At 43.4% G+C, this 27,567-nt stretch overlaps 1 gene segment (V, D, J or C); it reads right to left on the bottom strand.

The window, feature by feature from the left end:
• The window catches only part of LOC121351173, a 41,106-nt gene extending 19,698 nt beyond the window's left edge, over positions 1 to 21,408 (bottom strand). The window contains 1 exon segment of the C gene segment in view: positions 20,900 to 21,408. Coding sequence covers positions 20,900 to 20,963 — 64 coding nt within the window.
• Positions 21,409 to 27,567: the final 6,159 nt, after the last annotated feature.

The raw sequence follows: 27,567 nt of genomic DNA, 5'->3' as shown, positions 1-27,567 counted from the left end.
TCCTGCCCTAACAAAAACCTTGCCCAGCTCCTGGCAGCAATGGTCAGCAGCAGACAGGGCTGAATGCCAGGGGGATGCAGCCAGAGCCTGGAGGGAAGAACTGCCAGGATCTGATTGCAGCATCAGGGGCACTGCTGGAGCTGCAAGGACCAGCCCCTGGGGGAGAGGCTGCTGCTCATGCTCTGGGCTCAAGGAGTGGCTGTCTCCTGCAGCTTCCCATCTCAGAGACTGCTCTGCATCACCTGCAGTAAATGCAGTGACAGCTGAAATCCCCCTCCCCTAACAAAGGTGCCTCAGACACAACAAGTGTGTGTGCAACACTCTGCAGGGGACACCCAAGGACTCTGGACAAAGGACACACAGAAAGCTGCTCACTCACTGGGCTGGATGGACAGCCTGGTCCCCGAGCCAAAGGTCAGCTTGCCGTAGCTAGAACCTGAATTCACACAGCATTTCCTGCCCTAACAAAAAGCCCAAGGAGCCTCCCCAGAGCAGCAGCTCTGCCCCAGGCTCTGCCCAGCCCTGCCAGAGCTGGGCAAACACAAATCCTCTGTGTCTCCATCCCACACCCCTGACCTCCCTGGATGATCTGAAGGTGCAGAGGAGCAGGAATGTGGGAGAGGTTCTGCAGTAATTTCTGTGAGCCAGAGGGAATTCTGAGAAGAAGATCCACGTTTACCCCTGAAACAATTCCCTACCAAGGTCATTGACACAGAAACCAAGAAAGACAGAATGATAATTAAGAGAAACCTGCATCTGCCTGTTCCAATGAGCACTTTGTCTCTGGAGACCAATGGGTAAAGTGTAAACTTAGGAGCTTTGTAAGAATGCATAAAAAACATGCATGATATAATAAAAACAGTTGGAACCCTTCTGAAAATGGAGTGTGTTGCTTAGTATTGCCACCAGAGTCCCTGGAAAAAGGCTCTGGATGCTGGAATAGAGCAGAGGGCAGGGGCCATGTGGGAATCCCAAATCCAGGAGACACCTGGGCCATGGCAGGGCTGCAAACATTGTGCTTCCCAAAGCTGTGCCCCTCCAAACAACCAAGAGCAAGAGAGAAATGCAGCAATTCCCCTTCCCAGGCCAAGGGCTTGCTCACCTGGCAGGACTGAAAGCACCGTCCCCTTGCCAAAAATGATTCTGGCTGCCACATTTACACCCTGACACATTCCATTGCAAAAACTCCTCTGCCAGCCCTGCACTCGATCTCAAAGCTCCTGCAAATCCAGGCACCAGCAAAGCTTCCTGACACAACAGGCTCCATTCCCTGCACCAGGCAACATCTTCTTCCCCAGCTCCTGCCTGGAAAGCAGCAGCTCCCTTTGCTCTTGCCAATTTTGAGCAGCCTTGAGAGACAAGTCCCAGCCATGGCAAGGCTTCCCCAGAAAGCTGCTTGTGGCACTCACGTTCTCTGAAACATCCCTTTGCCCAGGATTTTTCTCCTGGCAAGCTGAAAAGCCTCAGAGAAAAAGGAAAACAATTCTTATCTCATTTGCTTCTCCTGTGTTTTGCTCATGTGGAATGTGGGTAGAGATTGTTTACCCAGAGGTGATTGTTTCATTGCATTCTGGTGTGAGTTGTTTTGTCTCACTGCCAATTGGGGCCAGGCTGTGACAGGACCCCGGAAAGAGTAATGAGTTTTCATTATTATCTTTTTAGCATTCTGTAAGTAACCCTCCTGTATTCTTTAGTATAGTTCAATATAGTTTTAATATCATATAGTATCATAAAATAATAAATTAGCCTTCTGAGAACATGGAGTCAGATTCATCATTCCTGCCTCCATCGGGGCACCCCACAAATACAAAAGCTGAGCACTCACTGGGCTGCATGGAGAGTCTGGTCCCCGAGCCAAAGGTCAGCTTGTTAAAGCCTGAATTCACACAGCATTTCCTGCCCTAACAAAAACCTTCCCAGCTCCTGGCAGCACTGGTCAGCAGCAGACAGGGCTGAATGCCAGGGGGATGCAGCCAGAGCCTGGAGGGAAGAACTGCCAAGGACCAGCCCCTGGCGGAGAGGCTGCTGCTCATGCTCTGGGCTCAAGGAGTGGCTGTCTCCTGCAGCTTCCCATCTCAGAGACTGCTCTGCATCACCTGCAGTAAATGCAGTGACAGCTGAAATCCCCCTCCCCTAACAAAGGTGCCTCAGACACAACAAGTGTGTGTGCAACACTCTGCAGGGGACACCCAAGGACTCTGGACAAAGGACACACAGAAAGCTGCTCACTCACTGGGCTGGATGGACAGCCTGGTCCCCGAGCCAAAGGTCAGCTTGCCGTAGCCTGAAGTCACACAGCATTTCCTGCCCTAACAAAAAGCCCAAGGAGCCTCCCCAGAGCAGCAGCTCTGCCCCAGGCTCTGCCCAGCCCTGGCAGGCACATTTGGCTCTCCCACAGAGGTTAATGAAGCAGTGCAAGGAAGGGAAAGCAGCAATTGCTGAGCTGGGCCATCCTGCCCCACACTCCAGCCTCACCCAGAGCTGCCCACCAGGGCCTGGAGCCCTGCAGGAGCAGCCAGGTGTGAGACTACAACATAAATAAGAACTAATAAACATCTAATTCCAAACAAGAAATACCATCTCATACATTTAATCCCTCAGTTTATCCTTAAAAGCCCTTGTAGAGAGAGAGATAAAATTCCATTTTTAAATTCTTAGAGAGAACTACTATGAAACTCAAAACCAGGAGACTACAATATCATAAGAAATAAAAAACCAACTTGGCCAAACAAGAAATAGCATCTTACACATGTATTATCGAGCCTAGCAGAGAAAAGAAACAAAAAATTCCCAGTGTGCCCCAGCTACCAGGGGCACACAAGCCTGTGGTGAGGCTGACAAGGACAGTCAGAGGGGACACAGGGGACATTTTGGCAGTGGTCACCCAGAGCCCGAGCTGAGATCACCCCTGTGCCAGCAGAGCCCCTTGGAGAGCCCTGAGGGATGTCTGCAGCTACCACCACACTCCAGGGACACAGACAGCCCAAGGAGGGTGACAGGAATTTCAGTCAGAATGGTGCATTCCACCCAGCTGATTCCGTGGGGCTAGGAGCCCTTCAGCTGTTCAACCCCTACACCCACCATAAATGAGGGAAATCCACAGAAACCTGTTTCTTACTTGGTTTCACAAGCAGCTTTGTCCCTTTCCCAAAGGTGACTTTGTTGAAATCATTCACACAGTGAGAAAGGAGCCAACAAAAACCACCCCAGAGGCCAGCACTCAAATCCACAACCATTGTGTGCCCCACCCAGGCACTGAGAGCAGACCCAAAAATGCAGCACTTGCTTCATGGAAATTTGGGGCTCTGGGTGTTTCAGTGCCTCATCCAGCTTTTCCTGCTGCATCAGCTGCTCTGCAGGCTGGCATTTTCAGAAAAGGACAGAAGCCAGGCAGCCTTTCAAGCCTGTCTAGAGCAGTCATTGCAGCACAGCATCCCCCTCATAGAATAATTAGCTAAAATCTTTGAAGGATCTTAAAAAAAATAATCCCCAAAGAAAAGCAAGGTCAATTCCACCGGCTTTAAACCAGGGAAAGCAAATTGTGCTCCCCCTGAGTTTGTGCAATCCCTTGCACGGATTCAAAGCATGATTATGCAGGCACATTTTCCAACACCCAGAAGAACTTCATTGAACATTTCACCCCAGTTTCCCCAGCCACTGGCTGTCTCTGGGTTCCCACTGAAAGCACAGCTCCCTTTCCACAGGGCTTTCTCTGCACACCATCATTTTGGACCCAATGAATCACAAAATGTCCCTGTCAGCCCTCAAATGCCTTTGGACAAAGCCCTTGCACAGCTGTCAGACTGAACAGGCTCAGAGGCACTGCTGGTACCCAGGAGAAGGCAAAATCCTCTCCTGAGCCCTTGTTCCAAGGGCAGGTCCCTGTGCAAGGGGGAGTTTCTGTGCATTTCCAGCAGCTCAGAACCTCTGCTGAAGGTTCACAGCAGCAGCAATAAATGAAGGAGCCTCTCTGCTCTCCTCCCAGTCTGCTCTGCCATTCACACACCAGCAGAGTGCACAGGGTGCCCCAGGGGACAGGGAAGGATTTGGGAGAGAGGAGGCACAGGAAAGCTGAGCACTCACTGGGCTGGATGGAGAGTCTGGTCCCAGAGCCAAAGGTCAGCTTGTTAAAGCCTGAGTTCACACAGCATTTCCTGCCCTAACAAAAAGCCCAAGGAGCCTCCCCAGAGCAGCAGCTCTGCCCCAGGCTCTGCCCAGCCCTGCCAGAGCTGGGCAAACACAAATCCTCTGTGTCTCCATCCCACACCCCTGACCTCCCTGGATGATCTGAAGGTGCAGAGGAGCAGGAATGTGGGAGAGGTTCTGCAGTAATTTCTGTGAGCCAGAGGGAATTCTGAGAAAAGGATCCATGTTTACCCTGAAACAATTCCCTACCAAGGTCATTGACATAGAAACCAAGAAAGACAGAATGATAATTAAGAGAAACCTGCATCTGCGTGTTCCAATGAGCACTTTGTCTCTGGTGACCAAAGGGTAAAGTGTAAACTTAGGAGCTTTGTAAGTATATATAAGAAGCATGCATGATATAATAAAAACAGTTTGAACCCTTCTGAAAATGGAGGGTCTTGCTTTGTTTTGCAGCCAGAGTCCCTGGAAAAAGGCTCTGGATGCTGGAATAGAGCAGAGGGCAGGGGCCATGTGGGAATCCCAAATCCAGGAGACACCTGGGCCATGGCAAGGCTGCAAACATTGTGCTTCCCAAAGCTGTGCCCCTCCAAACAACCAAGAGCAAGAGAGAAATGCAGCAATTCCCCTTCCCAGGCCAAGGGCTTGCTCACCTGGCAGGACTGAAAGCACCGTCCCCTTGCCAAAAATGATTCTGGCTGCCACATTTACACCCTGACACATTCCATTGCAAAAACTCCTCTGCCAGCCCTGCACTCGATCTCAAAGCTCCTGCAAATCCAGGCACCAGCAAAGCTTCCTGACACAACAGGCTCCATTCCCTGCACCAGGCAACATCTTCTTCCCCAGCTCCTGCCTGGAAAGCAGCAGCTCCCTTTGCCTTTCTGAATTTTGAGCAGCCTTGAGAGACAAGTCCCAGCCATGGCAAGGCTTCCCCAGAAAGCTGCTTGTGGCACTCACGTTCTCTGAAACATCCCTTTGCCCAGGATTTTTCTCCTGGCAAGCTGAAAAGCCTCAGAGAAAAAGGAAAACAATTCTTATCTCATTTGCTTCTCCTGTGTTTTGCTCATGTGGAATGTGGGTAGAGATTGTTTACCCACAGGTGATTGTTTCATTGCATTCTGGTGTGAGTTGTTTTGTCTCACTGCCAATTGGGGCCAGGCTGTGACAGGACCCCGGAAAGAGTAATGAGTTTTCATTATTATCTTTTTAGCATTCTGTAAGTAACCCTCCTGTATTCTTTAGTATAGTTCAATATAGTTTTAATATCATATAGTATCATAAAATAATAAATTAGCCTTCTGAGAACATGGAGTCAGATTCATCATTCCTGCCTCCATCGGGGCACCCCACAAATACAAAAGCTGAGCACTCACTGGGCTGGATGGACAGTCTGGTCCCTGAGCCAAAGGTCAGCCTGTTGTTGCCAGATCCAAAATCACACAGCATTACCTGCCCTAACAAAAACCTTCCCAGCTCCTGGCAGCACTGGTCAGCAGCAGACAGGGCTGAATGCCAGGGGGATGCAGCCAGAGCCTGGAGGGAAGAACTGCCAGGATCTGATTGCAGCATCAGGGGCACTGCTGGAGCTGCAAGGACCAGCCCCTGGGGGAGAGGCTGCTGCTCATGCTCTGGGCTCAAGGAGTGGCTGTCTCCTGCAGCTTCCCATCTCAGAGACTGCTCTGCATCACCTGCAGTAAATGCAGTGACAGCTGAAATCCCCCTCCCCTAACAAAGGTGCCTCAGACACAACAAGTGTGTGTGCAACACTCTGCAGGGGACACCCAAGGACTCTGGACAAAGGACACACAGAAAGCTGCTCACTCACTGGGCTGGATGGACAGCCTGGTCCCCGAGCCAAAGGTCAGCTTGCCGTAGCCAAAACCTGAAGTCACACAGCATTTCCTGCCCTAACAAAAAGCCCAGCCAGCCCTGCCCCAGCCTTTGCCCAGCCATGACCAAGGCTGTAGGGGCAGCAGAGGGGACACAGAGCCTTGTCCTGGATCCTGTGCCTCCCTGGGCTGCAGTGGCCCTGCACAGCCTGGCCAGGGCAGCTGGGCCCATGGGAGCAAGCGTGGGGCCACTGTGTGCATCCCAAAGCCATCCCACAGCCACAGGCAGAGCAAGGAGCCTTGGTTTGGACAGTCCCTGAAAGCAAAGTCACCCCTGGCTAGGGACACACAGAGATGGGCAAAGCCCAGCCAGGCTGCTGCTCTCAGCCCCCCAAGGAACCAGCTCCAACCCAGCAGAAAGCACAGAAAGCACAGCAGCAGTGCTGCACTTACGTGGCCTCACAGTGAGTCTGGTTCCAGAGCCAAAGGTAGGGACATAACCACCTAATCCCGAGTTCACACAGCATTTCCTGCCCTAACAAAAACCTTGCCCAGCTCCTGGCAGCACTGGTCAGCAGCAGACAGGGCTGAATGCCAGGGGGATGCAGCCAGAGCCTGGAGGGAAGAACTGCCATGATTGCCTGTGGGGTCAAGAGCACTCTTGGATTTGTGGATGCAAATCCTGTTTGAAATTCCGAAGGAGAAGAAGAAATGTAACCCCATAACTGAAGAACCTCCATCCCAGCAAGGGTATTCTGAAAATCTCACTGGGCATGGGGCAGTTTTGTCCCAAGTAGAAGGAGTTAACAAGAAATTGGTGCACTTCTCAGCGGAAACTGGAGGCTGTATCCCTCTGCCAGTGTGAGCCTGTGCCACAGCTCACACAGCAATTTTCAGCTCAGCCAGAGCACAAGCTCATCCACAAGCTGAGAGAGAAAAGCAACCCTGCTGGCATGGCCATGGCACAAAACGTGGTCAGGGCCCCACACTGGGTGTCTGAAAGGAAGGACAGATCACTGACAGGGTAATTGAGGACATTCTCTAGTAGACTTGTCTTCAGCCCATGTGGGACTCAGAAAAACAGACACTTCCACACACACTGAAGGATTTGATCTGCAGCCTTAGAAGAAGCTTAGATTGATGTAAAAATACAACACACAGATGTTAAGCAGAAAAATAATAAATTTCTATTTCTATAGTTGTAAGAAGTAAGAGAGAAACTGTATTAAGATCGTGAAGAGTCTATAGTATTGTAAAGTAATTGTATAAAGTAAACTCAGAGTTTAGAAGTTATAATAGAAGGCAATGTGTGCATGTGAGTTAGAAGCCCATAAAATAAAAGTACAACAAAAGCAAGTAAAAGCAATAGGTTAGAAAAGTAAAATAAATTCTGTGGCAACTGTCTATTGGTTTAGGAAGTTCTGTATTACCCTGTAATGAACATACTTGTGACTACTCTTGAACTATAGCTAAAGAATTACTCCTCTAAAATCTCTCAGCCTCTAAGATTAATGTTTATCTAAGCAATAAATCATTCTTAATTTAAAAATATTCCCATCCCTTCATTTCTAGCAATGACAATGACAAGCTCATACCACTAGTACGACTTTTTGCATCTTTCTTCTTTCTATCTACAATATTGAGCAAAAACTGGTTTAAACCTTACTTGGTTTTACCCTCAGCTGCACTCCACTTCCAAAGGTGAATTTGTTTCCATAGTTATTCACACAGTGTTTGCCTTCAAAGCAAAAACCCTTTTTTTTTCCTCCAGGACCTAATTAGGTCCTACTTGACTCTTTTAACTTAGTCTACCCAAGTAAACTCCTTGGCAACTTTAACTACATTTCCTGTAAAGATTTCTCCTAGTTTATGGTCTCATTCAGTTTGGACAGAGATGGCACTGACTGAAAGTTTTCTCCTTCATTCATGCAAGGCAATCCCACAGCAAAATTCCTGCTTCAGCATTAGATCAGCATTAAAAACAGGTCTCTCCTCCTGGACCTTCCTGCACAAAACACATTTCTTGATTCTCCAAACTAAAAATTCCCTGCGTGTTCCAACTTCTTTCCATTACAGCCCAGTTTTTTTTTTTTTGGTTTTTTGTTGTTGTTGTTTTTTGGTTTTGGTTTGGTTTTTTTTCTGGTCAGGGAGTGCAAACCTGGATGGAAACCTCTCTGTAGCCCGAAGTAGGAGACACAGAGCAAAGGCTAAGACAGTTTTCTCATCAGAGAAGGAACTGCAGCCTCTGGGAATTAATGAGGACCTTGCCTGGGTTCTGGACAATGGAAATAAAAGAAGGGGGAGAGGTTTGCAGGTCTGGGAGGTTCCTGGGAACAGGCAGTAGTGAAGAAAACAACTCAAAAAGGTCACAGTTCTCAATGACACCTATGGCATAGAAAAATCCAACCCCACAAGTAGATGTTTAACTTAATAATGAATTTTTTTTTTCCTCTTGTGCAAGGTCAAGCTCTGATCTTCAGTTGCTCCCAGAAGGAAAGAAAAATGGAATTTTAATTCCATTTAAAATGGCTGTTTCAATGCTTTCCTTGAAAGAGGAATTAGGCTTTCCTATCCTGAACTCCCCTCAGGTTTTCCACCTACCTGGTTTCACTACCAGTTGTGTCCCACTTCCAAAGGTCACTTTCCAGCCAGATGCTGAATTCACACAGTGACACACTCACTGACAAAAACCACACACAGCTTTGGGTCCACACAAATATATGTGTTTTCCAAAAGAGATCAAGGGCAAAACAGAAGCCACCATAGTCACATCCATTTAAATCTAAATTAGGATGCTTTGCCAGCTGTATACCTCTGATCTCTCCAGACAGAAACAATTCTGAAAGCAGGACAAATCCAAACCCTACTAGCATAATGCAGTTGAAGTTCTTGGACAATTTTTGTAATGCTTAGGAGAGAGCAGAATATCAGCATTGCCCTTATAATATGAAACAACTATTTGGTTTTAGATGTACCTGATTTCAGAATTAGTTTTGTGCCTCTCCCAAAGGTGAGTTTCCAGGAAGACTCAGTTATCTCACAGTAATCAACCTTTATACAAAAATGGCAAAGCCGAAAAGCCTCAGCCTCCAACAGCCAGAACACAGTGTTAGACATTTCAGAAGGGGATGAAATTTCCACCACTTTTTAAAACAACTAACAGAGCTGTTTCTAAAACTTCTCATGGTCTAAAGAAGGAGTCAGACACATCAGCTAGCTAGTCAAGCTCAGAAGTTAACCAAGGGACCAGACCCATTAGAGAAAGAAGCAAAGAAAAATTAAACAGAAACACCCAGAGAAAACCAGTCTAAGGTCCTAATTTCTCCTGTTTGTTTAGTTGACAAGAAATCCAGTAAAGGGTGCAAACCCAGGTCCCAGAAAGCAGCTCTATCAGATCTTCTCAGCAAACAAAGGCTATTCATGTGTGTTAATCTCAAATACATTCCCCAGGAGGTTCCTCCAGCTGAGGTGCTCCACAACACAAACACATTCACTGATTTTCAGCACGGCAGCAGTTCAGAGCTGCTCCACTCACAGCAACCTGGCAAAGCAGTTAGAAGCTAATTGTTCAGAATGTGCTCTCCTCCCCCATGCCCTCTTTCCTTCAAGTTATAAAGAAGCTTTTCCCTCTGCATCCTAAGGAAGATCTCCTGATAAAAAACCTAAAAATGCAGTGTGTCCTTGGTGAGGAGATACCTACTGGGCTTTACCAGCAGCCTTGTTCCACTTCCAAAGGTCAGTCTGTTTGCACCTCCTGAGTACACACAGCCAAAAACTCCTTTACAAAAACCCCCAAGCTCCTCTGCACACTTCAGCTTCCAGGGCAGCAGACTCTATTTGTCACCAAAATAAAACTCTGTGTGCAAAATGACTGTTAGGAATCCCCAAAAAATGAAGACTGGGGTGCCTCTTCTCTGCCCCTTTGCAGGTTTTGTGCCAATACTTTTTACAGGTTAAGAATTATTAAGAGCCCTGATTGTGGGAGGCTTTGGCATAGCCAGGAAACAACTAAGATTTCTGCAGAAATCCTGGAGCTGAAAATCCGTTTATTTTGAAATAATGGATTTATTTGTCCAATAAATAAATAACAGATACTGGATTTATTTATCCACTTATTTTGAAATAAATGGATTTATTTATCCAATAAATCCATTTATTTTGAAAGCTGTGCTTTGAAAAGACAGACATTCCCAGAAGCTCTGCACTCCCCAGTTCTGAGTGGTTTTGCAGGGGAAGATGTGACTGGGGACAATATCTGGCAAGTACACCTGGCTCAGCATTTCATATTAGCAGAACTTCTGCAGGCTTTTCTATAGCTGTTAACACATATTAAATCACTTTTTTTACAGGACAGAGACTTGCCATTCTCTGAAGAGCAATCTTCTCCTTTCCTGCACATGTAATTCCACATATGAAGAGACCTTGTGGTGCTCTTCAAAAGGGATAAATGTGAAAAGCCCAAGGAAAATCATTCTTTTACACTGTCTGCAGTATCTCCTTCTACCAAGAAATACCATGAAGATCAAGCAACTTGAGAATTGAGACAGCTCTGCAGTTTGGTGAAAGATTTGTCATCTGTCTGGTACTCCACACTGATTTACATGATTTTACATGATTTTGTCCTTGCATCCTTTGTGTGACTAGAAACTTACTGTAATTCCTGGAAGGACTCCTCTCATAATAGAACTCTGCATGAACTCTCAGACCTTACAAAAAAAACCCCAGACTTCTTCTTGCTGCTCTGTTTCCACTAAATGTTCCAGCCACACTCTCATTTCAGCCCCAGAGGCAGCAGATATGGGAGGAGATTCCCCTTCCTCTCCCAGGGTAATTACACATTACTGATTTCAAACATCTGATTCTCCAGTACTTCTCAAAATACTCTTGTTCAGACCATGCACTTACTTGGTTTAACACTGAGCCTCGTTCCTTTGCCAAACTGCAACTTTGCAAAGTTTCCTGAATTCACACACCATTCAATCCCTTTGCAAAAACCCTTCCTGTTCTGCAAATACACACAAGCCAGGAAAACTCCTGCTCTGTGATGGTTTCTGGACAGGAGTGAACTCAGATAATCTCCTTATTGAACCTGGCAAAGAAAATCTAGGCATATATTTGGCATCTCAATAAAATATTTCAAATCTGTAATCTATCTGGACAGGAAAACACTTCCAGCCTTACTGCAAGCCTCCATTCCTTGTTCCTCACTAAGAATTCAGACATGTGCTCACAGAAATATAAAGATGAGAAAGAGAACTTGCCCTTGCAGTTGGATAATGAACCATCCTCCTAATGAGTTTCTGTGATAGATATGCCCATTTCAGCTCTTCCTTGCATATCCTGAGTTGTTCCACACATGTTTAAGTGGATGAATTGCTTATGGGAGTTTTTCAGAAATACAGTCATGATGATCTGAATGCAACCCCATGTAGTTCTCCTTCCTGCACACAATCCAAGCACACATCACTCACTGCTTCCTGAAAAAGATCCAGATAAAAACTGGTCTCTAGCTGAATTAACCTACACATTGTGGTGCTCACTTGGGTGAGTCTTGGCTTTCCTCCTGTCATTTTCTACATACCACTTTTCATTACCAGCATTCCCCCCTCCTTCCGTATTTCCTGACCTTTGCAAAAGAGAAATGCTTATCACAGAATTCAGCAAAACCGCAGTTTCTCACCTGTAAATCCAAGGCAAAATCTGACAGAAACACTTTTCTGATCACAAGTCAGGAATGGGGGAGTTACTGAGATATTTAGCCTGATCTCTACAGAACACGGTCAGGAAGCCCAAGTGTAAGACTGCTGCAGTATTTGAGATCATGACCAAAGAAGAAGAATTACACTCTGTGGATCTGCACGATGGAACAGTAATTTGGGCTGAGTACATTTGCAAAATATCTGGCAGAGTAGGAAGGTAAACAGATGAAAAAAGCTGCTTCCTTAACCAGACTACACTTGTTGTCACAACTACCTGTGTCCCCTGTCCAAACATCATCTTTCTCCCTCCTGCAGTGGCACTGTCTGAGAGTTCTCTATAAAAGTCATCTCTGAAGCTTGAACTCAGCTAAAAGCATGCTCTGAGACACAGGACCTGCCTATAAAGAAAAAGTTGTGCCTTTCACAGTTCAAAATGGGAAAAAACCCAGAATCAACCAATCAGATGTATATAAAAAATTTATGGGAAATGCTGTCTGGATTGGTTTTCTTCCTTTCCTCCCCATGTATTTTATGTATTTAAATTTTGACTGCAATTTGGAGATTTTTATATGAATAAAGGTTTGTTCGGATTCTTTTCTACAAAGTGAAAAGAAAGTTCATTTTACTTTACTGATTTCTGTTTCTCAGGTGTATCTGCCTCCCAAGCACCCATTTGATCCCAGATATTCAATGGGCATCAAAGTCATTCAGCCTAGTAGAACGAGATGACTTTTAACTTAAATTTAAATTTAATTTCAGATTGGAAGTCTAATGACTTCCAATTACATATTGATTGTTGAACTTGCCCAAACAATGCAGCAGTTTTGAACTAGCACTGCCAAAACCTGTGAATGGGTAGGAAATGTGTCCTAGCGCCTAAAAAAGTCTGTGCACTTGAAATATTGTGAAATATTGTGAAAACCCAGCTCTGGAGACTTGAATACAAACTCTTTTATAACAAGGAGTTATAAAGGAATAGAAATTGCAAGGGCAGAACAGAATTGGACAGGCACTTGCAGTTACCCTGTCTGTTTGTACTGTGAGGCTGTAGGAGGAATCTGAATTCATCATTCCAGCTGGGTCTGGGAGAAGATCCTGGAGCAGAGCCCAAGAACATTTCTGCACCCAGCCCTGCTGAGCACTCAGGAGCAGCACAGCACGGGCTCTCACTGGTGCTGGGATGCGACAAAACACCATTTTTGAGTGAAAACAAATGCTGAAACACTGCTTTTCCTGGAAGACTTACTTGGAAGCACAATCAGATGAGTTCCTCCACCAAAAGTGACCTTCCTGTCACCAGCAGACACACGGTGACAGGGATCTTTACAGAAACCACTGCAGATGAACTGAGCAGGTTCTGTGAAATCTGTTCCACTGGGGAAGCCAGTGTGAAGCAAAGTGTCTTGCTCTGCTGGTGATGGTATCCACAGCAATTAATTTCTGCTGCTGAAAATTTTGCTAAACTAAACCTTATCATACATGGCAGTATTTAATACTTTTCTGCTCACTTTAGTAAGTATTTTGGGTCTGTAAAAGCAAACAAGTCTTCTATTTCACTTCTTTTTTCCCCATTTAAGGTATTTCATAGGTACAAAAAGACAGTATTTAGTATTGCAAGATTTCTCTGCAACCATTATGGTGACAAGATATTGATTATAAAAGAACAAAAAAGGTTTGTCTGAATCTTTCCATGTCACTGCCCTGGTAGCAGTACATTGGAGAAGGGTTAAGAAAAATCAATAATGAAAAGGTTTTCAATCTTATGGACTCACCAGAACAGAGGTAAGATTTCCTAAGCCTTCAAACAGATTAAATATTTAGAAAAAAATAACACAGAAGTGTAATTATTAAATTATCCGTCTTCACTTACTTGGTTTTACAATAATTCTTGTTCCTTGTCCAAAAGTTAATTTCCCAGTATTTCCTGTGCTCACACAGCCAGAAAGTGCTTTGCAAAAACCATCCAAAGAAATATATTTGCCTTTTTAACTCCTCCTTTCCTAGAAGAGAAGCCAACTAAACAAAATTGGGAGTGGTAAATTATAATATCCATAGTTTATTATGGAATAAGACTCGTGGCTTAACTGGAGACACCACCATCAACCTGTTACACCTAATTGTATGCACCCCTTCATCTTCTTTCTTCTTTAAACTGGAAACTGATTTTTTTTTTCACCAAAGAGTAATTATCACTCCGTCTTAACTGTATGTCTACTTTCAGCCATAAAAACAATTACAAGGAAATCCTTCATGAGGGAAAAAACCCAACATTTTTTCCCCAACAGCTTATTTCCATTTGTGAAGGTGAATTACCAGTTGCAGGGAGAGCTCAGAATAATGATGTGTGCAGTAATAAAAACCTTAATGAACTCAGTTTCTTTTGGGTTTCTACCTCATTTGCTGACAAGTATATCTGGCTTAAAATTTAAAGAAGTTGCTCCCTGTGAACATTGCCAAAGCACATTGCAGCAAATTGCTTCTCCTTCTGTTAAAGGCTTGTGCCACATCCAACCTCACAGGCAGGAATATTCTCATCCAAAACACTGAGCCACTGCAGTTGAAATGAAAGCTGCTTTGCACTTATTTCACCTGCAGATAAATGAAAGTTGGGTATTTCTAAAACCACTAAGTTCTTACCTGATTCTACTGATAGTCTAATAGTCTACCTGGGGATGAAAATACATGTATACTGATATTTTCTAAACTAAAAATTGTTGGAAGATAAAGACACTACAGAAAATTTCCATCAATAGATTTCAGTGATCAAGGTCATGCAAAAATTCTTCACAGCTTTTGCTATCCCAGTGATTTTAAAGCCTATGTTAGATATAAATTAAACATCAAATTTCTTGGAAAATTGAAATGTAAGTATTCACATAGCATTCCCCACTTCAAATTCTGGATACTCAGAATAAGAAAGTTCCCAAATCATCAGTTAAACCCCATAGGGAACTAGTACTGGACATCTTTGCCCAGATTTACCTGCCTGCAATCCTCAGAACCACATAAATCTCCTTCCTACAGCCTGTCATGATTCTTTCTGGCTTTACTTTTATGCCCATTATTCATTCACATGTAAGCCCTTGATTTTCACCTCCAAAGTCACACCTTGGCAAACCTTTACAAAATCCTGACCATGGAAACTTCAGATCCATGACAGACTTTCTCCCTACTTATTAAAAAAGGAGTAGTTATTAAATGCATTTTTCAATTTCTAAAGGTAAAACTTGTAAAAACCTTGATTTGAAAAAAACCTGACCCTCTGAAGCACATGTTGAGGTAAATGAGGATCTTGAGAGACCAGAAACATCCTATACATGTGAGCTGTCTAAATTTACTACAGTCCCAGCGTCCCTTGTAACCAACAAGAAAACATGGACAGTTTTCAAGTACAGTTCTCACCTTGGGGATATTAACTCTGAAAAAAAAACCAACTTAAAAAGCACTGAGGAAGATGAAAGCCAAATCCCCTTGGGATGGCAGATTTGACCTTGAATATTTTGCATGAGAGGGAGTAACCTGGACTCACAAGCCTGACAGTTTCAAGATGAATATCACTTATTCTGTATCTGAAAGCTGACACATCCACTAACTCCTGGTATTGGAAAGATTGTCATTTAGGGAAAAAATTATCTTTAACCCCCTGAATCACAGACATATAGCATGGTTTGGGTTGAAATGGACCTTAAAGGCCATCTCACTCCAAGCCCCTGCCATGGGCAGGGATATCACTCACCACACCAGGTTGTTCAAGGCCCATCCGACCTGGCCTTGAACACTGCCAGGGCCAAAGCTCATCTCAGTATTTCTCCTGGGTTGTAAAATATGGTTTGGGGGTATTCTCTTTCCCATCTGTTAGGGGTGGGGCAGTTGTCTTCTGTTAATTAAGCAGTTTATTTTATCTCTTCCACAACCAAACCTCCCTCTAGGAGATATCTTTGATTAATGGGTCATTAATTATTAATTATTTTCTGTTAATGGGTCATTGAGTGCCCCAGCATGGCTGATAAAATTCCATCATCCCACTGGGAGATGCTGCACCCAAAGAGAAGAGCCAAATATTCCTACTTGGATATAATCTGAGATTTAGAACACAGAAACAGCCTTTTCCCACTGCACTCAGAGGAGCAGCTTTCTTCTCCACTAAATTCCCAAAAAAAGACCAGACCCATCTACAACATCCCTGGAGCTTCAGAGGAAAACTCCATCCTTCTCCAGAATCCCTACTCCAGCAGAACCACACCTGGCACTCCAAGAAGACTACCACCACCACCCTGACCCACAGGTTGTCAAGTTGTATTCTGACTGTCAGAAGAGGTTTTTTTTGTTGTTGTTGGTTGTTTGTATTAGTTCACTTGTATTTTTAGTTTTCCTAATAAAAAACTGCTATCCCTATTCCCATATCTTCACCTGAAAGCCTTTGAATTTCAAAATTATAATAATTCTGAAAGAAGGAATTTACATTTTCCATTTCAAGAGAGGCTCCTGCCTTCCTTAAACAGATACCTGTCTTTTCAAACCGGGACAGTATTATAAAGTTCAGTTTTTGATAAATTTCTGGCACTTACTTGGATAAACAGAGAGTTTTGTCCCCTTTCCAAAAGTCAGCTTGTTGTAGCTACCTCCGGAGTTTCACTGTGACAAAGAGCTTTACCAAAACTGCTGCCAGCAGCTTCTGAGTGAAAGGAGATTTTCAACTTTGATGTGCACTCATAGATCTCTCAGGGTGTTTTTTCTCAAGCTTTCTAGGTCAAAACCTGATCTAGGGAAGGTGATGAGGTCTGGAGAAGGGGGTTGGAGTGAGGTGGTCTTTAAGGTCCCTTCCAACCCAAACCATTCTGTGATTGAAATGCTTGAAAAAATCCTCATGACAATTCCATACCGTGAATCCCAGAGCTGTGGGATCCTTTTTCACTAGCCCAACTCATATCTATCACAGATTTTGGCCCATCCTCCTGTGACAGCAGCAACTGTAGAAATCAGAATAATTAACTGTGACCAAGATGAACAAGGAAAAGCAAGACAGGAGTGAAATTTTCCTACAGCACTTTGTACATTCACCTCAGTTAGTGCTTATCTTACCCCAGCTTACACCAGCCTGCAACGTCAGGCATTTCACATCAAAACTATCCAAACTCCTCATCCAAGTGTCCCCATCCCCTGAACAGCACCAAAATGATGATGAAGCCTTAGGATTTATTCCTCTCTAAGTTGTGAATTTGCCTTTGTTCTCACATTTCCAGTTTTGGGGGGAAAAAAGCCCCAAACTCAAACAATGACACAAGACTAAACCCCAAAACCAACCAAACCAAACAACAACAAAACCACAAACATTTCTATAATACTCTTGTATATCTAAAATTATAGACAGACAATCTAAAGAGCAACTCCTCTATTTCTGCCTCTATCTGCATTCCAACAGATGCACAGAGATTTCTAGAAACTGGCATTGCAGCCCCCAAATTCAATTTTTCTTTTTCTAGCCTACACAAGATCAGCTACACACTGGTAACTCTGACAACTTACATGCAAACAGAAGAGTGGAATTCACTCAGAAAATTATTTTTCCTTCACATTGTTTTTTCCTTATTCCTTTTTTATTATATTCACTTGGATTTACCCTCAGATCAGTCCTTGTCCCAAAGCTGAGTGCATTGCCATTTCCAACATTCCCACTGCTGTGGAAGTTATCACAAGACCACCTCAAAATGCCAGTCTGAATTCTGATTTAAAAATCTCTGGAAGCCTCACAATTCCAGGAACCTTTTACTGTTGGTTCATAGCTGCTCTGGAATAATCAGGTTCTTTGCTGTTCTTCAGAATTCCTTCACTTTATTATTAAGCTCTTCATTGACTAAAAATTATTTTCTCAAAACTGGTATATCACAACTGTAAGAAACTTCAAAAAATTAATGAAATTTTGCAAAAACCTGAACCCAAAACTTGCTGAGTTCTCACAACTCGAAGATGAAGAATCACTTGTTTCAGCCTGGCGTCAAACACCCTTTTCTTTAAGGCACTTCTAATTAACTCCATGCAGAGCTGCTGTTTGAGACAACCACATGCTTCTGCTCCAACACTTTCTTTTTCAGAATTCTCCATTAGAATTTCACTATAAAACTATAAAAAACACATGTTTTTCACCCAATGGGGCTGTAGGGGCTGCTCTAGTGCTGCTGAGAGAAAACCCACTAACCTGTGCTGAAAGCAGTAAATGGGTCACTTCGGCTTCAGGGACACTGGGTTACTGCTGATGACTTACTGAGGACAAAAACTGATTTTCTCCTGTCTAGTATAGCTGGAAATCAAGAGATTTCATGGAGATGTTGTCCCACATTTGGACTCAGTCTGTGTATTCCTCATATTTAAGGAGAAACAAGCTTGTAGACCAAAAAAACCCCAAGCAAATTCAGAAGTTCTTATGCTGAGTGGGTTTTAGTGTGAGATATAATCCCCTGACAAAAAGTAAAGCTGGTATTTGCCACAAGTGTTTTCAGTACCATAGAAAGATTTGTAAAATAATTAAGTTTAAAAAGAAGCAAAGCAAAGCAGACTGATGCATGTCATTCATTTTTCACCTCATGCACTGCTTCTAGATCTTTTTTTTCAAATTGCTGATGTGCAGGAAAAAAAAGCATTGTAGGACTTTAATCCAAATTTTCCTTTCTCAAATGTAACCTCAAACCCTTCCACACAGGACAAACAATTCTGCATGGTGTCTCTGTCTCTGAACAGGCTGCAACTTCCCAACCCTTTCTCATGGAACACTGGACTGGCAACCACAACCAGTTTGTCCAGCCAGAAACAGGACTGAATTTGCAGAATGACATCAAACTGAAAACATCTGATTTATTAGCAAGGATCTCAGGTGTTACTGACCTTCAAAAGTTAAGTTGCCTTGAATCAAAATAAAATGTAAATAATAAAAATAAAAAGGCATTTTAAAATTAATAAAAATTTAAAGTAAAATGAAGTAATAAAAATTAAATTTAAATGGCCATCTCTGTGTATTAAGTTCATCTAAATGCACAGGCAATAATGTGATATAATTTGCTTATATCTATCCATTTGCAGGTTTGTTTCCTCTCTTCCTTACTCAGCTGCATTTTCTCTTCTGAATGATATCTCTGGGAAGATGCCTCATTGCTATATTAGACTAAAGCTTTGAAAGCAGTTGCTGTAATTAGAATTTTACTGATTATCTTAATTCCTTCATCTTCATATCTGTTTATCTTAATTCCTTATCTTAATATCTGACTATCTTAATTAAGATAAACAGATATTAAGGAATTAAGATAATCAGTAAAATTCTAATTACAGCAACTGCTTTCAAAGCTTTAGTCTAATATAGCAGTGAGACATCTCCCCAGAGATACTATTCATAACAGAAAATGCAGCTGGGTAAGAGAGAGTGGGAAAAACACTGCAAATGCATAAATATCTGTTTATCTTAATTAAGATAGTCAGATATTAAGATAAGGAATTATCTTAATTTTACTGATATCTTACTTCCCCAAACTGTAGTTGGCAGGGAAATGATTTGTGCTTTTGTAATTTTTTCCCCATTTTGGAACTGTAAATGGGAGCAAATGGAAATATCATCCCCTCATTCCTGCAGCCAAAGAGGAGCAGCTCACCTGAAACCACAGTCAGCCGAAATCCAGACACAAACTGGAGCGTCTCAATGAGCATGCCCACAGCAGCTCCACCCTTTACAAAAACTCCTCCTCCCTCCTCTCATGAAATTTAAGCTATTTCCATTGTGCATTATGATTTTTAACTATTTCTTATCACATAGAAGTAATGATCATGTTTGTTCTAAAGTGATTTTAGAATTATACTCAGGGATTAAATATTTAAAGCCATGAAAATATCAGCAGCTCTAAAACCAGCCACTCTTTTCTTGGTGTGGCAACTATCATGCTAACTGACATGATTGTGATGAAATCAATAATTCTGTGCTGGTTTCTAAAATAACTGAATACATGCAGCTTTTCCGTAGAACAAATAGAACAATTATTCAAAACTTTTACTTTTCCCAGCAATGCAATTGCTCTTTCTGTGTCCCACTCTATACAAAAGAAAAACATTCTGCATGGATATTCAGGATCTGCTGAAAAAAAATCTGGACATTCCTTCCAGAACAGCTCAGTCCATCATTTCCACTCCAGTCAAGCAGCCTCAAAGTACATTTACTTGCAGCAAATAAGAAAAAAGAAACAATTAGAACCAGAAATTGATTATATTTTCTTCTTGTTTGGCAAGAACAGCCAGGATTTTGTCTTTATTCAGGGTTATTGTAGCTAAATTGAAGTGTTTGTGGTTCCTGCTCAGCAGTAACTCCCAGTGTCAGTGGACTAGCACTTCACAAAATAATTCCTTCTCACCATGTCCAGGTGAGTTTTTCTCTGTAGGTCAGCCACAGCACAACTGGCATTTGGAATTTTCCCAAGTGCCTTTCCCAAAATTAATGTACAGCACAGCAAGAAAGGAAGTAAAGGGAGGGAGGAATGATTATTATTCAAATTACAAATTAAGTGATGGGAAACCTTTTTGCCTGCCCATGCAGAAATGATTTCTATACAAATTCATTACCTTTCCAAGCCATCCCCTATGTGCAATCCCTACCAATATTTTCAGCTAAAAGCTGGCTGAGATGAGGAAGGAAAAAGAGCTGAAAAGCAGCAGATCACATCACTGCAGAGTTTTAAATATCTCACCCAGAATTCCAAATACAAAAACTTGCTCAACAAATGGGAACTCTCCCATTGATGCTACTATAACATATATAATTGGAAAACTTTATATATTTCTATAAAATAGATAGAAAAACCTTTATTAATTCAAATTAATTTAAAGACAAGAACAGGCCTGTTCTGTGTATTTAAATAATTCCATCCTCTTCCAAGTCCCTGCACCACTTTGCTGCAGAACAATATTTAAGGGATTTAATGGCTGTGTCCTGATTTATAGAGTGAATGACCCACCAAAAGATAATTTGGGTTTTCCCAGAGCAAGTGACCATGTCTGAGGCTGTCCTTTGAGCCCCACCCTCCCCTCGTTGGCTGCTCCATTAAACCCCTTGTAGCTGTTCAAAGCACACTCTTGGTATTGGGATGCCTAAAGAAGACAGCTCCAAAGCACAGCCCCCTGAATTCCCAGATGGATTCAATTATCATTAAGTATCATATCCACAGGTTTGTGCCATGCAAACAGACTCACCTGTTGGCAGAAAAAGGCAGAACTCGATGTGAGAAGCCCCAGTAAGAAACCCCTTGGCAGACATCCAAGGACTGGAGCTCCTGAGGGCACCTCAGCTGCAGGAAACAGCTTCCTCACAATATCCTTATCCCAGAGCACCAGGCACTCTGGCACTTGCATTCCCTCATTTTCTTATCAGCCTCTTCATTGCCTGAAGCCAGAAAGCTTGGGCTGCATTCCTTGCTGGTTCAGACTTGCTGCTTGCTTAGCCAGGCATCCCATCTACACCTTTGGGAGACCTGACTTAGGTGTAACAGCTTCTCGGGGCACAAACCCATTCCTTAACGCCATCAAGACATCTTTCCTCCAGCCCAGTAAATTTTGAGCACCAAGTTTCTTGAATAGCTTGTTGTTTAAAACTCTTTTAGAAATACTGAGGAATTTTGAAAGCAGTGCTGCAAGTGCTGCCTGTGTTCTACTCCATTTCTTCTCTTACAAATCACTTCCAGCTGCATTCCTGCTGCAGTTTGAGCCTTCAAATGCAGTTTTTATTCTACTCCATTTCTTCTGTTACAAGCAGTTTGAGCCTTCAAATGCAGTTTTTCAGCTCTTTCAGCTTCCTGATCCTGGTCTTTCCAAAGCCTCTGTATCACTCAGCAAGAGTTTCCAACTGTTCCTGCTGGTAAGGTCAGAATGAAAATGAAGAGCAGAGAAGTTTAATTTGTGGCATGTGCAGGGGCAACTCTTCTTGTGGGGTTTGTGTGGTTTCTTTGATTGGTTGTTTTTTTGGTTTTTTTTTTTTTTTTTTCCTCCTGCTTTTGCTATTTGCTGGATTTCATGAATTTGAAAGTGTTGTGAGAACAATAACCACTTTGGCCAGAAGAGAGCAGGAGAGATCAGAGAAAGAAGTTCAGTTTACATCAAGAGATCTAACTTTACCAGGAACTTTTTAGTATATGGGGGAAACCGAACATGCTGGTCAGAATATACCCAGCAAATGTAGGAATATGGTTATTACGTTGTATTTTTAATGCTGTATAAGAAAACAGAAGGATTCAGTGGCACAAAAAGCTATTTTTAAAAAGCTATTTTGTCCATTATCATGGAGTTTGATACTGTTTAAGTAAAAAACAAGAAAAGAATACATTTATCATCTTATCAAAACATGTCTAAAGGTTTATGTAAAGAGAAAGTGAAACACAGTCTGGTTTACCCTTTAAAATAAAATGTTGAAATTTAAAAGAATATTATTAAGAAATCCATTTTAAAGAAAAAAAAAAAGTGGGGAGGGAATATTTTTAAACCTCGTTTAATGTATTTAAATTACTTCTAGCAAATTAAAACTCATAGAAGTTTGGAGGTTTGCTTTGAGTATCCTTTTAAATATATGCCCAGCCTTCCTTCCAAACACCAGCCTTGCAGCTGGGGCTGCAGCAGCTGCAGTGATGGGCACGGGAAGACCTCTGACACCCAGCCTGGCCTTACAGCAGGAAAAAAGGAGCAGCATCAGCCACATCCCCTCCAGAGCCATCTGAACTGCAGCTGGCAGCACCCTTCCCAGTGCCCCTGTGGCAGGAAAATACTAAATAAAGCCCAGCTCAGGTTGCTGTGCTGTGCCCAGAGGTGGTCAAGGGCCTGAGGGTGAGGAATTCTGACCCTAGAATACTGTGGGGCACCACATGGGAAAAACCCCGAGGATTTCAGCAAGGGCAAGGCTGAGGCTTTGATATGTGCAAATTCAGGGGGCTGAGCCGCAAAGGGATCAGGTAATGCAGAGATGTTAATACTGTCCTGAACTTCTTCTGTCACATACCTCTGGCTCTGGGAAAGGATCCACTGAAGGAATGAGACTGGGAGTCCCGCCTGGTGCTGCCAGAGCCTTTCTGGCTCCATCATTTGTGTCTTAGGCACAGAAACTTTTCAGATATTGAATCTTGCATGGGTCATTCCTATACCTTTCTGCAAAAGCAAGAAAGTATAAACTGGAAGCATAAACACTCCTCTCCCTGGATATAAATAAAGATTTGAAAGAATATTTTTCTTAGTAGCGGGAAGAGTTCTGTGTTTTGGATGTAGTATAAGAAACGGCGATAACACATGGATGCTTTAGTGTTCACTCTAAGTACAGTTTTCAGTTTGCCAGTGAGCAAAATATTCTCCGTGCTATTCAGACTTCTTTGTTGTTCACGATGTTTTCCCATGTAACCTCTTGGAAAGAGGTTTATTCTTTCAGGATGCTTTTAGTATTCTCTGCCAGAGGAGAGAGCTCTCACCATTTTGACTTGCTCAGCAGGACAGATGTCAGGTAGCACACTCTGTGTGTGACTGTCGTGGTTTGAAAGACAGGTGTCTGCCAAGAAGGGTGGGAACCTCCCTTGGAATGGAGAATATGACCCCCTTAAAAATTATATATTAAATTTAAAATATATATTAATATATTAATAAAAAATATAAATAAATCATTATAACTTTGAAATTAAGGGACTTTCAAGCAAAAATGTGGGAAAAGGAATAACAGTCCTTTACTAATACATACGTGTATGACAACCCAAACAAACAGCAGCATCAAACAGAACCAGACACGCGGTCCCAGCCTCTCTGGGCCGCAGGCGCTTTCCCCTTTGGTGCAGTTCCGGTCACAGCCAGCAGGGGCGCTGCTGACTCCCGGCCGGGCAGGGCGGGTGCGATGATTCCCCCGATCCAGCAGGGGGCGCTGTGGCGCGAGCTCGTCTCCCTCATGAGGCGATGGCGGCTCAGGCGATGGAGGAGAGGGGAGGTGGCTGCATCTGCAAAACTCGAGGGGAGCATCCGGTCTCAGTGCCACTGTGGGTGGTGAAATGTGCTGCAGCAGCTAGTCCCAGTCACCCTTTGGATGACAGAAGGAGCTGTAGCAGGAAGCTCGGCGCGGCAGATGGAAGGCACAGGCAAGCAGATTCCTGGGCGGGGCAGAAATTAAATGTATCAGAAACTCCACACTGTAGCAGGAACTGTGGAGTGTCCTGGCTCACGGGGGCTATGGGGTTACAGTGCAGGGAAGAACCCCGAGCTGTGGCAGAGAAGCGGCAGGGCTGGGCACTGGCAGCCTGGTTCTAAACACAGCCGGGGAAAGTCCCTCAGAGGTGGCTCAGGGGCTTGGAGTTCCATACTCCCCCCTCCTCCTCACCCTGAGTGGATGGTGAGGGTTCTTTTGAGTGAGGGAGGGTGTTGATAAGGTCCCAGTCCAACAGCTCTTCTTACGAGCAAAGGCTCACCCACAGTAGGAAGAGCAGTACAGGGCTGGGCTCCAGCAGTGGCAGTGAATTCTCCTCACACCAAGAAACAGCTCGACTGTTCTCCCCCAATGCCAGCAGCAAGAGAGAGCTAGGAGCTGTGCTCTTGCCCCCAAGCCAAAATCTTGAGGTATCTCTGCCCTTCCCAAGAGAATGCCCCTCAGATAGATAGTGCAGCTAGCTGCACTCCTTCCCCTCTCCCTTGGCTATATCTTTTGTCTCTCTTAAGTACCGGTCCTTCTTATCTATTAAAAACAAACTGTATGACAGAAAGAAACAAAATGAAAAATCCTAACCCCCAACAAAATTCACCAAGGGGAGGTAAAAATACATACAATGTGCTGGAGGTGAAAATTTTCCTAAAATTACTTTAAAAGTTTTATTGAAGTTCCCACTGTGGGTGCTCTTGTCACCAAAAGTATGGAAAAACTGAAAACTCTCCAACAATTTTCTGTTAGAGAATTAAGGCATTACTTTATTCTGGCCAGGATGTGCAACAGAAATCATTTCATCCACACATTGCCTGGGTGTGCAGAGAAAATCCTTCTCACACAAGGTTTTTACTAGATTTTTCTTAGTACATACTTATGCAATCAAAACCCATGGAAATCCACTGGTTCAATGTTTACACAGTTGTGGTGGTGCATTCTTCCCCCTACTCCTTTCCAGGCTGCAGTGGTATCTGAGAAATGCTTGTTAGGCCTTGGCCTTGCAAACAGCACCTGGACTCAGCTCTTTCCAAGGTTATCAGAAATACTGTCTGCTCCCAGGAATTGATAACAAGCTGCTGTTTTCCATATACCCAACCTTGGAAAATATTCCTCTGGCCTGAATGGCACAACATTCCTATTTTGACACTTTCAAAGAAGCTGCTGAGCCTAGCTGTGGCCAGGATGAAACATGGCTATAACTAAAGCCCACTCTTGGGACCTATAAGCAGTGCTCCAAAATGAGGCTGGTTGAGCTCTGCTGCGCAGTGGGCTGTGAGCAGCAATCTCCCTCTGAGGGGGTCTCTCAGAGCAGCAAACCCTCGGGTTTGCTACACCTGGAGGATCACCAAACCAAGACGTGTCCTTGGCCCACACTCTCACTCCTCCAACCCCAATCCTTCACCCATCAGAGGTGCAAAAGTGAGTATTTCACTGACCTCTGAGGGGAGTTGTCACAGATGCCTTGCTGCGCTGACTGTTTCTGTCTGTGTGCATTTGCTACAACAAATCTGATATAAATACTCCTTTTTTTTTTGATATTTAAGTACCTCAGATATCTAAGCATTCAGGCCTGTAAGTAATGTTAAGTTAGAAGTTTACTTAAGTGCTGCTAAATGTTGGTCTTTTGCTAAGCTGTTAAACATAAGGTAAGTTTTGCTAAATATCCTTTTGTTAAGTTACTAAGTTTGAACTGAAGTTATAAGTTAGGTTAAATGCTGTCAAGTGTTTTGATTGTTGAGGTTAAGCTATAAATAAAGTTCAAATTAAGTTGGGATAAGTTAAATGCTTTACCTATGTTAAATTACTAGACTTAAGGTATAAGTTAAGCCAAAGAACTGTTGAGTGCTGCTATTAAGCCTTTAGGCCATGTTCGTTTTTGAAATAAAATGGGCAGGAGATCTTTCTCCTTTTTAATGCCTTTATTAAAGAGATTCAGCTCAGGTGGGGAGAAATCGACGGGTCGCGCCCACGCCGCCGCTGTCCCCAAGAGTGGCACGGAGGAGGAGGGTGATGCAGCTCTGTCCGCTGGTCTGCAGGCAGAGCTGGGGACTGCGTCCTCACGGGAGATTGGCAGATTCCTGCTTTTCGGTCCAACACTTCGGGTCCCCTCCTTAGTGAACATCCTTAGGTCAGGGTGAGAAGCAAAAAGGATCCAAGCAGGCACTGGACTGCGCGCCCGTCCTTAGACATCACCTAGGGTCCCCTAATTCTATATTGGCTCGTTGTTTTTAGGGGTTTTCCTGGAAAACGGGAAAATTTTGGAGCAGTGCATTCCTCATCTGCATACGTGGTCTCAGGCCACTCCTATTCTCCTGGGCTGCCTGTCCAGGTGTAGCTCCCGGGCAAGCATCGGGAGGACAATGGCTAAATCACTAACCATTGACGGGCAATTAAAGAACTCTTAACAATGAAGCTAATTTAACAGCAACCGGTCCAACCGGTTTTAGCTCTGTAACTTTAAACAAAAATAGATAACTTTTTATTCATAACAGTTTTTATATTTGCATGCAGTGTCTTTTCACATGCACACAGCCCCACACACACACAACCCTAGGGAGTTCTCAGTACATTTCTGTTTTGATTGCATGGATTTTGTTTGGTTTAGCTGTTGCTTGTTTTCCCTTGTGCCTTAGCTGTCCTGTGAGCAGTAGTAACTTGCCCTGCTTTGTTGCTTAGTATTAAATCTGACTTTTGCTCATAACTTTGATGGAGATTTTTAAAGTGATCTCAAACACTCCTGTTTGTGACAAGTTTTCAAGTTTTTTTTTTTTTTTTGGTTTCCTGTTGGCTACTGATCCCTTGGCCTTCAATGATACTAAGGTTCTCATTCTTCATTCTCTTATCCATCTTTCCCAGACCAGGTGTCTCTGACCATGCCAGGGCTGATGTTTGGAGCTGATGTTGGTTTATGGTCATTATCTTTTGTGTACCTTCTGTGCTACTCACAGTCTGATGAGATGTTAAGCTTCTCAGACCTGGAGTGCTGAAACTCTCCTTTGCAAAAAAACTTCAGTTTCTTTCCCCCTGGGCAAAGGTGAACAAAACCCTTGACTAAAGGTATATAAAGAAATTTTGAACTTCATATAGTTTCCCACATTATGAGAAAGGTGTCACAGAAATGCAGGATTGAGGTTGGAAGAGATCTCTGAAGGTGACTGGGTGTCCCCTGCTCTAGCTGGACTGTGTGGAGCTGTTTGCCAAGGACCAAGTCCCGGTGGTTTTTGAATGTCTCCAGGGATAGTGGTTAAACCCCTGGAGATTTTCAAAGGCTGTCTGAGCACAATCAAAGATAGACACAAATAAATCTCCAGGAGAATATGATAGTACTGTCAAAATATATTGTAGCAAAAAGTTCTGCTTATAATCATCCTCTGTTATTTTGGTATCATGGCATCCTTTACAGGACAATATTGTTTTTTCAGATGTCGGGATAATTCCACAGGCAAATGTGCTTCTTTTAACAGAGGCTATTTTATGTGGAGCACAGCTTCCCTACAAAACTTTCCTCACCTCGTATCTGGTGGCAGAGCTGCAGATTCTGTGCCCTTATGTGGAATTAACTGCACTAAGAAAGTCTTACTATTGGACTGCACTAAAGCTCCAAGTTGTGAGATTTCTCCTGGAAACACTTCTATTCTCCTGTTTTGTTAAGCTGCATGTTCTGCATTGCCAATGCAAAATGAAATCTATCTAAATCCAAATCTACAAA

Source organism: Pyrgilauda ruficollis, unplaced genomic scaffold (assembly GCF_017590135.1).
Source record: "Pyrgilauda ruficollis isolate IOZ18807 unplaced genomic scaffold, ASM1759013v1 scaffold161, whole genome shotgun sequence".
Lineage (NCBI taxonomy): Eukaryota > Metazoa > Chordata > Aves > Passeriformes > Passeridae > Pyrgilauda > Pyrgilauda ruficollis.
Note: the sequence above shows the minus strand (reverse complement) of the source record. Positions and strands in the feature narration are given on the sequence as shown.